General features: G+C 40.5%; 1 protein-coding gene across 1 annotated transcript in view; it reads right to left on the bottom strand.

Annotated features, from left to right (window-relative positions):
- Positions 1-11,738, bottom strand: part of cntln (centlein, centrosomal protein) — a 161,975-nt gene that overhangs the window by 48,472 nt on the left and 101,765 nt on the right. Inside the window, exons 18-19 of the mRNA XM_038278586.1 lie at positions 11,088-11,356; positions 451-657 (exon numbers count right to left, since the gene is read on the bottom strand). Coding sequence (XP_038134514.1) covers positions 451-657; positions 11,088-11,356 — 476 coding nt within the window. The remainder of the gene's footprint in view (positions 1-450; positions 658-11,087; positions 11,357-11,738) is intronic.

Below are 11,738 nucleotides of genomic sequence, written 5' to 3'. Positions count from 1 at the left end.
GGCTGAAAATTTTGTTTTCTTTCTTTTTTCTTGCCTGATCTGAAAAAGTAAAACCTTGACAGAGTTTCTCGCAGAAGCTTCAAGGACTTTGAGACTTTGAGTGAAATGTTAAAGTGCTTTAGAAATTGATATTTGATGAAATCTGAGACTTTTTTTTTTCCTCAACTAAAGACGCATGTCTAATCCTGCACCTCTGGACTGTGGTACAGTGATGCATGTAACACATCTGCAACAAAAAAAATGACCAAAGGGGTCAAAACAAGCAAAAGGTAACAGTTTTTTCATCAAATATAAAGGTAAAAATGCTCAAACAAATCAAAATTGTTGGTATTTTTCTAATCCAAGCTCCACAGAGCAAATAATTAGAAATGGAAACATTATTTAAAACCTCAAAGGCGTGCACAGGAAACTAGTGTGTGGGGGGAGATAAATAACTCTATAAGTACTGACCTTAAGTTTGACTTGAAGTTGTTTGACCTCCGCCTCCAGGGACTGGAGGGCAGGTACGGTTCTGCCCTGACAGGAACATTCAGTGTTTACTGGTGCTGCTGCCGGAGCTGCACTTTTGGACGGGAATGTTACCCGCTTCCACTGCTCCAGCTCCATTTTCAAAACCTTTTTCTGCTGCTCCACACCAGCCAGGTCAGAGGTCAGCTTCTGCAGAGTTAGCCACAACAGGATTGGTGAGTCAGTCACGGCGGTGATGAAGCTGAGTCTACTAACAAACCGTGGAAATATTTATTCCGGTTATAGCGGGTGAGGACGAGCAACGAGCAGCAACACATTCTTACATGATCCGACCAAACAGTCAGTGCAAACCAAGGAAACTGTATCCTGTTACCAGAACCGTGTCCTTCACAGCAGCAGTAGGGCGAGGCTGAGTGTACACACCCACCACACTGTGTGCAAACAAAAGTAGAGGCTTTTCAATAAGTAATCATCTATAGTTAGGATGTATTGCCTGAAAATAACATAGATAAATCTAGTCAATGGAAATAATCTGGTTATCTTTTATTGTTCTCATAATTTCATCATTTATTAAACTTTCCGACTTTCTTGTCAATTTTCAGATTTTTCTTTTAAATGTAAACAGATTGTTGATGTTAAGATCTTATGTGGTGGGCAAGCTTTAAAAAATATCCTGCAGACATCAAGAGCAGACAAAGTGAAGTTAGAGACTATGGTAAGGAAGTTAGGGGAAGTTAGTCATTATTAAGTTAGTTTGTGAATTATTTATTAAGTTATTTAAAATTAGGTCAGAAAAAAAACAAGATACATTCTTAAGATAGTAATACACAACTTTGTTGATGTATATTAATAAAAAAGTGGTTCCTAAACCCTTTCTTTCTGGGGCTTGGCTTACAAGAAAGCTGTTCAGACCTGTGCTTCTTTAATTCTAATCTTTAATATTCTAGAATTTTAAATAACTTTGTTTCTGTCTCTTCGATGTGACTATATGAAAATAATAAAGCTGTCATCATGGGTTGTTTATTCAGTCCCCAAGTAGCCATTTTACCACAATAGTTTCCTTTTTTTTAAGCTTTTATGGCACTAGTGGCTTGTTTATTCGACATTAGACTGACTGGAAAGGGGGTATGAGAGAGGGGGACAGACATGCGGCAAAGGACCACGGGTCAGATTCAAACCTGGGTCAGCCGCATCGAGGACTAATGCCTCCATACATGGGTTGTGTGCACTAATCACTGCACCACCAAAGCACGCCCAGTTTGTCACTTTTGATTGATTTCTTCAGAGGCTACTTTTTACTCTGCTTGAGTAAAAATACGCTGAAGTTTTGTTGCTTTTTAGATCTTTGTGGGCGAAAAAAAGCATTTAATGTTGTTATTTTTCTATAGAAGAAAGAAATTGAGATTTGGGGGGAGCAGATGCATAGTCCATCAGCCTGTGACATTCATTTTGAAAACAGAGGCCTACTTAAATAGGTTGCATGTTTAACCCCTGCGCCGCCACTGGGCCTAACACTGATTCCCTCAACTGAGTACAGTTTCTATCTAGTCCACCCATCTCTGATGTCTTCATCACCAGACTTTTTTGTGCAGGACTATTGTCTCTCTTTCCTTTTTTCCATTTCTCAGAAGTTATTAAGAAGAGGTTATGCTCAGTAGTTATTAAACATGTATTTGATGTGAGGAAATGGTACACTTTAAACACAACAATGTGCTATAAAAGCTCTAGTTTTTGTTGTAACATCTTTGTCTGTGATGAGCTGAGGAACAACCGGTGAAACAGTTAATCCAGCTACCTGATGGTCACTGTTTTGTATATTGATGCCGTGCATCACATTCAGGCTGCAGTGCTGCACAGAGGGAAGAGTTCTGGTTTAGAATGATTCATGATCAAGGCATAACTCAGTCTATGAGAGGAACTAAAGAAATCAAGTCAAACATGTAGCTGTGGCTGACATTAAAGTCCTGTCTTCCCTATTAGGAAATATGAACAATAATCACAGCACTGCAGGTTTGGCTCAATAATGCAATGATTAACTGATATGGTATGGTGTCAAACATGAAAAACTGCTTAATGGCACAAATAGGAGACATGATACATGGAAATACTTCTAACCCTATAAAGCTAGAAAGCAGAGAGAATCAACACACACACACACACAAAGTGAAACCACAGACTCCCAGGAGTTTACTCTCTGCTCTGCATACATGGAGGTTATTGATATCTAGTTGCTGGCTGACACCTTTTAATAGAATCCCTCTTGTTTTACGTTTCCTCTCCTCGTGCCGCCAGCCCTGGGAGAGTGGGGATATGGCCCCAGTGGCAGCACTGCACGAATTAAGAGAGGCATTGATGACACTTCCTGTAAGACAAACTTTGATTTCACAGGCCATTTTCAGCACTGATGGACAGGACAGACACAGATGGATGTACTGGTTCGTCCTATTAGGGGGAGGAGACCACTCCTCTCTGTGATCCTCCTTTCTCTAATCTCATAATGTCATTTTTCAATTTAACAGCAGCAACATAACTGGGCAAATTATTTTCTAAACAAACTTGGAGCATTCACAGCTTTAACCGCTAAAATCTCAAACTGAGCTACAGTATATCTGAACTTCTGATAAATGACTGGATCCCTGTGTTGAACTGAGTTTGATACAGCTACAGTTATGGCATCCATCCTTTCATCCTTCCATCAATCCATCCTTTCATCAATCCTTTCATCCATCCACCCATCTTTTCATCAATACATCTATTGATCCTTCCATCCATATTTTTATTTATCCACCCAGTCACCCATCCATCTATCTTTTCATCCATCCTTCCATCTTTTCATCCATCCATCCATTCATCCATCCATCCATCCATCCATCCATCCATCCATCCATCCATCCATCCATCCATCCATCCATCCATCCATCCATCCGTCTATTAATGCCTCCATCTTTATTTTCATTTATCCACCCAGTCACCCACCCATCCATCTTTTCATCCATCCTTCCACCTTTTCATCCATCCATCCATCCATCCATCCATCCATCCATCCATCCATCCATCCATCCATCCATCCATCCATCCATCCATCCATCCATCCATCCATCCATCCATCTTTTCATCCATCCATCCGTCCGCCCATCTTTTCAACCCTTCATCCATCCATCCGTCCGTCTGTCTGTCCGTCCGTACATCGATCCATCTTTTTAACCCTTCATCCATCCATCCATCCATCCATCCATCCATCTGCCCATCTTTTCAACCCTTCATCCATCCATCCATCCATCCGTCTATTAATGCCTCCATCTTTATTTTCATTTATCCACCCAGTCACCCACCCATCCATCTTTTCATCCATCCTTCCACCTTTTCATCCATCCATCCATCCATCCATCCATCCATCCATCCACCTTTTCATCCATCCATCCGTCCGCCCATCTTTTCAACCCTTCATCCATCCATCCGTCCGTCTGTCTGTCCGTCCGTACATCGATCCATCTTTTTAACCCTTCATCCATCCATCCATCCATCCATCCATCCATCCATCTGCCCATCTTTTCAACCCTTCATCCATCCATCCATCCATCCATCTTTTTATCCATCCATCCATCCATCCATCCATCCATCCATCCATCCATCCATCCATCCATCCATCCATCCATCCATCCATCCATCTTTTTATCCATCCATCCATCCATCCATCCATCCATCCATCCATCCATCCATCCATCCATCCATCCATCCATCCATCCATCCATCCATCCATCCTACCAAACAGAACCTAAACACACAAGCTGAAAAAACAGAAAACCCATAGAAGCTCCTGGGCTAAACCAGGATACGAGTGCTGCTAAGAAACGTACAGTAGCTAAGACAATCGCCACAGTGCAGCCTGTCTGCTCACACGTTTGATAAAAACACATTATTACACAAAGGTGGTGGCAGGTTGTTATTCACAGTTTTGTTTACTGTTACCAGTGTAAGAACAGGTCAGAGGTCAGTCTCTGCCCCAACTGGAGGAGTTCAGCTTTCTAAGTTTTGTAGAGGATTGAGGCCGTTAGTATGCAGTAATGCAGGCACTACTTTTAAAACAAAAAAATGGATTTGTTTACATTCTGGCTCTCACTTACTATCTAAGATATGGATCATGATTATGGAAACAAGATCCTGGATATAAAAACAGATGGGATGTGTTTCCACTATAGGATGGCTGGATTCGACTTTAGAGAGTCTGGATGTATGGGTGGATGAATCTGGGCTAATTATGAGAGAGGCAGGTACATCCTGGACCAGACTTTAAAACATAACAAATAACAATATCAGCAAACCTGATTTTATCTGTCTGTTAATGATGTTAATGTGCAGCAACATCTATGTTTTATTTCAATGGAAAACATCTTCCATTGATCAAAAGATAATGGCTTTCTTTACATTGTTGTACCAAACGTTAAACACATGGTAAAAACCGATCTCAAGTTTTAAGATGAAAATTCTGGACTTTGGGGAATAAAAATAAAAAAAAATAACTCCATTACCTTATTTCAGGTGCTGTATATTTAATCATCTTATTTTAAGGGTAAAAATACTCATTGCAAACATATTTTATCCAAAAGCTGTACCTTCAGGCTCATTTGGACACATTTGAGTTGTCAGGAATAACAATATTAGAGAAACAGGTCTACTAGGAATAACATAGATTAATACAGGACAAACTCCATACCTAAACTAAAACATTGCAGCATGTTCAGGAAAGAATAAAACAGAATATTTAGATCCACCAGAGAATAAAACATCATCAAGGCCAGCCTGAAGTGCCCACCCTTAATTCCTGGAAAGAGGGATTGTTTTTCTCCCTCTTTTCTCTCTCCATCTCTCCATCATTTCTCACTCCATTTGAAGCAGTTATGTTTTATTGAACTACTACCTAAATCTCCTTGGTGAACTTCATCTTTCTTTTATGGTGACTCTCAAACAGCCAGAAAAACAGGTTGCTTAGTCATAAAGACAATTGGGAAAATTTGATTGTGCGTCTTATTCTTTGTGGATCATGGTGAGGTCGCTGTGAAACACGTCTGTCACAAGACGTGAAGCCAAAACACTAACAAGATGTTTGTCTCATCTTTGTTATGCTTTTATTTTGAAAACAATGAACCTCTCTCTCTTGAGATCAAATTCCTGGTGGCAAGATTCAGATAGGGGTTTACCAGGTTGATGGTCTACTCTTCACCTTATTGAGGCAGAACCATGGGCTAAAGATGAGGGGGGAAGTCAACAGGGACTCCAGCCTGAATTTGGCTTTAGTTAGTTCTTTAAAGTTAATGTGCATTAGTTGGTACTTAGCTGTATCATGGGGGTTTGGTTGTAAAATAACGTTTTTAGCAGCTTGAATAGCATTTCTTTGTAAATGCACTTCTCAAGTTAACTGTTGTAGATGATTGAGGAATTAATTTGATGTATTTTCTTTAAACAAGCTCCATTTCTGGTCTGTATTGTGAAGCTGGGACCCTCCCAGAAATAAAAACTAATGGCATCTGTTTACAATTTTTTAAAGAAAAAAAAAAAAATAAAAATATTCAGTGAAAGTGGAAATGAACCTTTTCTTAGAGTCCAGTACAACAAACCTCCACATTTACCCACATCATATCCAGTTATCATTGCTCATGCATTTGTTCAGAGCTCCTCATTCGGATTCTTTGAAGATCAGAATCTTGAAACGTGCTTTAAACTATCATTACTGTTAGATTATATCTGGAATCATAACTTCTTCCTCTGATTTGATTAAGCTATCTTTGCTAATCATAAAGCGGCTTATTATAGCATTTAACAAACTAAAGAAAATAACAAAGCTTTGTCAATCTAAGCATGTCAACTTAGGGAGTAAATGAACCCCAGTTGGCCTCAGCAGATGGCCGCTCACACTGAGCCTGGTTCTGCTGGAGGTTTCTTCCTGTTAAAAGGGAGTTTTTCCTCTCCACTGTCGCTACAAGCATGCTTAGTGTGAGGGATTGTATTTGAGTCAATGAGTCGATGCAATCAACTGGTTTTCCTTAGATTAGAAAACTTTGTATCAATTTGACTGTAGGATCTGGTTGAACTGTAAAGTGCCTTGAGATGACATGTGCTGTGAATTTGGCGCTATATAAATAAACTGAATTGAAATTGAAATGGAAAGGAGGAAACAATGGGAGACTTCAGTCAATAGTGTATGACTTTATAAAGCAGTGAGGAAGGAAAGAAGTGAATTGGACAGAATGGCTGAAGGATCAGGAGACAGAGCAACACAAACAAGTCTCTGGGAACCTGCCATGCTACCTATCACATGATGGCCCCTGCGGAGGCTGTCCTAAGCCAATAACAAGCAGAGTTTTAGTTAGCGAGTTGGCCAGGACCGACTGGAACAAGTCCAAAGTCCATCACCTTTGGCCTTTCCAGAGAGGGCAGCAAGACCCGCCTTTGACCAGGCAGTCGGCTCCAACGTTCTCTGGTGGAGTGGCATTAATACTGCAGGAGGAGAGAGGAAACAATCAGAGCGACAGCTATTCCCTCTCTGTCCACTCATTCACTCCACTCAGTGTGTGTGTGTCTAGATTCATGCCTCCTCTGCTGCATCCGAGTCTAAGGTCTCGTTGGGGTTCAGCAATCAGAAGCCTGGTGGGTGCACTAGGGCCATTTCCTGGGTGGCAACGTTATGAAAGATGCACCCAGACTTGTGTATTGGGAGTCCACAGAATTGTAACTTTACAAGATAACATAGCAGAGTTTCTAATAATTTGTCCGGTTGGTGTTTGCTGGTTGCTTCTGCTGTCAGGAAATACACATAAAAGAATATGCTGCCTCTCAGATTAATGAGTGTCTCTGTCAACATGTTAGTGTCTGGTGGTGTAAACATATTCTGATGTTTATAGGCAGGACTCGAGACAGCGAGAACATGGATGGAGGGAAAATATTCCTTGTGTTTCATTTAAACTCCATACCGAGTTTAATTCCATCAGAATGTAGAAACTAAATAAATGAGCAGGGGAGTAAAGTGGGACTCTACAGAGACAGTTACTGTGTCCCTGCATGTTGGATGGAAAACCCCAGTAGGAAACGATGACAGTGCTGGTAAAACATCACAGCACTGAGATGATTTCAAGTAAAGGTTTCAGACATTTCAAAAATCTCAACTTCTAAATATGAAGCATTCCCAGTGCTCCAGTTAAAACTTTCCCTCATAAGATACTGACTGATAGATTAGAATGGCGTTTCTGACGCTACGATAGATAGGCTCAGATTCGGAATGTAAATAAATGATAGACTTATAATTAATTATCATTTAACTGTTTGATTGATACAAATTTGTTCCATTTGACTTATTGATAATTTAAAAAAATTATTTCATTCAGTGTTGTAATGGAACCGCCATAGAGGGTGCCTTATTTAAGAGTTTATATCTTTCAGCTGATCCAAAATGCTGCTGCCAGAGTTCTGATGAAAATTAATAAGATCATATCTCGCCTATCCTGGCTTCTCTTCATTGGCTTCCTGTTAAATCCAGAATAGAATTTAAAATCCTCCTTCTCACATATAAAGCCTTAAATGGCCAAGCTCCATCTTACAACAGAGCTCTAATTGTTCCTTATGATCCTAACAGAGCACCTCGCTCTCAATCAGCAGGTTTACTAGTGGTTCCTAGAATTTCTAAAAGTAGAATGGGAGGCAGATCTTTTAGTTATCAGGCTCCTCTCCTGTGGAACCAGTTTTAGTCTGTGAGGCAAACACCCTGTCTACTTTTAAGGGTAGGCTTAAAACTTTCCTTTTTGATAAAGCTTATAGTTAGAGTGGCTCAGCTTATCATGAGCTATATCAATAGTTGTGCTGCTATAGGCTCAAACTGCTAGAGGACATAGGGACCCCTATGTAGTTCAGTTTGTAAATCTAAATGGTGGATAAACCTCTTCAGTTAGGACCTAAATAGCTCCTATTTAGCTATGCTGCATGGAGGAGCAGCCTAACTTCTCTACTGATCTCAGAAGATGTGGATGTGATGATAGGAAAGTGAATGTCATTATGCAAAACATTTGTAGCAAAACTGAAAGAAATACTAGCAATAAGCATAGCAGGCAGGGAAACCTATAACCAAGTTTCACAGAAATTTACGATTTACTTCAATCACTAAGCTATTTCTGCCACTTTTTCCCAAGTGAAAAAGGTCAGCTCTTATTTACATTGAAAAGTGATGACTCTAAGGCCCCGTCCACACGAAGACGAACCCTGGCCTAAACGCACAAATTTTTTACCAAACCAGCCTCTCATCCACACGAAGCCGGCGTTTCGGGGGTCTGTAAATGATCTGTTTTTTTTTAAGCCTTCAGAGTGGGAAGATTTTGAAACGCCGTTTTCGCGTTTCCATCTTTAAGGTCTAACCACATTTTTTTTCTTACACGCATGCGTCATAACGTCGCCGTTAAACACGCATGCGCGACACAGTATCACAACAACAATGGCGCCGTACTGTGTTGAATGGTTGCTGCTCATGCTACTCACCCTGCTGTCGGGCTTACAACAGAATCTTCTTTTTCTGGAATATCTACAGCAAAAACAGAGCAATATAGACGACATTGTTCATCACCCTAATTTGACTGAGCCACGAAAATGGACCCGCAGGGCCATTTTCCGGTTTTCCCTATTGGTTGTTGTATAAATATTACTGCGCATGCCCAACATTTCGTTGCCTGTTTTCGCCTATTTTTGCTTTGGCACCACAGCGACCCTTACAGGCCTGGCATACATTTTGCAGCGTTTTCATGCATTCGTGTGGTCGATCACATTTATTTTACGTCTCTGTCTTTACGACAAACGTTCTGGAAAATATTAGCGTTTCGTGTTCGTTTTGACTTCGTGTAGACGGGGCCTGAAATGGCTAAATTGTTATTCATTTCTCATAAAAGTAGGTGGTTCATCAATTCCTAACCCTGCCATTTATATAGATGTTAAAATTGGAGTTAAATATAACAAAATGGCCAAATGATAAAACTACAAGAATATTTTGGTACAGTGTTCCATAGCAGTAGATTCAAATTTCATCTCTCAAAAACCTTCAACGCAGCGATAGACTTCTCACTATCATCTCAATCCCCATTTCCATGCAGGCGACCAAAACATCTCGCCTGGTCAGCCAGGAAAACAAAGACCCTAACGACTCCCTTTTCAGAGGCATAGGCCAGTATTGGGCTTTGCAGGCTACCAAGGAAATCAATGACTCCCCATTACTAAGGGGTGAACCTGTTCTTTCGGATCAATTTGTATGTTTTCTAAGACACAACAAGACTTTGTTGGACAACTCTATAAAGCTTGGAACTCAACGCTAATCCAGACATTTTGAACTAAAAAGCTTCCTGGATGGGAAGCGAAATATCTTCAGACTTTGAAAACAAATTCCAGTGTTTTGTTTTGTAACTTTTTGGAATAGCAGTAAACAGCAATGCCAGAACAACCTTAAAGCTTAGAAGCTTACCAATACTTGAGTAACAACAAAGTCAGCTGCAAGACTATAGGGCTGGTTATACTCCCGCAGCAGTGTGTCGCAGTGAGCTTGTCGCAGATATGACGCATACACATTTGATATATGCTCAATTTTGTAAGAATGCTCTGCGCTATGTTATTCCACGCGATAACGCAAGAGGGAAATTCAGGAACTAGCTGTGGGTCTAGATACGGCCGAGGCGGAGAGGAAGTGGGGGCAAGTTTGTGCAACAGCAGAGGGACATGAGGGTGAAAAAGAGCGGGGATCCAGGTGGGAAACGGGTCCCTGCATTCTTGCACACAACGCTAGCTAGAAGCAAGAAGTGACAAATAGTCTGAAAGCATGATGGGTAGTATTTAGGTGTACAAGCTGACGTATAACTAACCAGCCTGCATAAGACAAAGAGAAAAAAAAAAAAAAAAGATTTTAAGACATAATAAAAAAAAATAAATAAATAAATAATCTAAATTTTGGGACAATATGGTAAAGACTACATTTATACACGTGTTTACGCCAGAATTAATTGACATTTAAATATGACTTCCCTTCGACTTTAAATACCTGGATTGGATCCATTTCCTCAAAGAGAGATTTTTAAAGCTAGTGGATGTTCTGTTTGGCACTATTTTCAACTCTGCTTACCTTTGCACCTGGCTTTTATGAATGGGTGGTTAAAAGGTTTGGGCAGCACCTAATGGCCTCCTGAGTAGTTCACATTACAATTTAAACCCAGGTGTGCTGAAGCAGAGACATCGCAATGCCGACCTCTGTGATTATGGAACCTGTTTACTCAGAGTTCCCAGATCCAGAACTAAACAAGTCAGTTTAGTTTCTATGTTCATCAGTTCTACAGCAAACTCCCTGAAAGCCTGAGGTATTAGAAACTGTTGGATCCTTTAAACCTTCTCAAAAACTGGCTTATGTAACTTAAGAGCATCCGATCCTTCACTGAATGAGTCATGTGACCCAGAGCACCGTTTTAGGGCAGTCTGAACCCCACTTAGAAACCACAGCTTACTAAGTTTAATGTTGTTAGGCCACAAAAAAGACTAGTTTCAGTTCAGAGACTAAACTTTCAAACATTATTTCAAACACTGGATCCAGTTCACTCCTCTGTTACCTGTGTGAGCTGCTTGCTGTTGTTCAGTTGATCAGTCAGAGTGCTGAGCTGCGCTTTGATCGCCTCATTGGTCCCTCTCAGCTCTCGGGCTACAAGGAGAGCATCTTTTCTGGCACCTTTCAGGATGTCTATGTGGCGCTGGAGAGACTCGATGCGCTGCTGCAGAGAAGAGGAGGAGCAGAGTTGTGTCTTCCTCAACATCCTCTTCTTTCTCCACCTCCGTTTCTCCCCTCCTGTCCCTTGCTCCCAGGGCTCATGCTGTTTATCAGCTATAACAAGAGAAAGAACATGCAGCGGCCTCAGAGGTGACGTTTGCAGGAAAACTCAAAATCTGTTTTTAGCTGTTCCAATGGGGAATTACGCATGTAGAAATGTATATGCTCATGTGAAAACAGAGATATATTTAACCACTAGGAGGATTTACAGTTTTGATTACGAGGTAGTTTAAGGGTTGAGAGAAAAACACTGATCTACAGAAGCATTAAAGAAAAGGGAAACATTTGTTTCCTATAAAAAAAAATTTTTCAGCCTCTTTGACTTCATAAAAGAAAAGAATGATCAGTGCAACCACAGCTACAAGTGTTTATCCTTGTAGCAGCTTTGCACATCTAGAGAACAATTTCTATTTCATTTTTTGAGAAACATTTAAGC

This window comes from Cyprinodon tularosa, unplaced genomic scaffold (genome assembly GCF_016077235.1).
Source record: "Cyprinodon tularosa strain WSP-4 unplaced genomic scaffold, ASM1607723v1 ctg142, whole genome shotgun sequence".
NCBI classification, from domain to species: domain Eukaryota; kingdom Metazoa; phylum Chordata; class Actinopteri; order Cyprinodontiformes; family Cyprinodontidae; genus Cyprinodon; species Cyprinodon tularosa.
The sequence above is the reverse complement of the archived record's forward strand: the minus strand, read 5'-3'. Positions and strand labels throughout refer to the sequence as shown.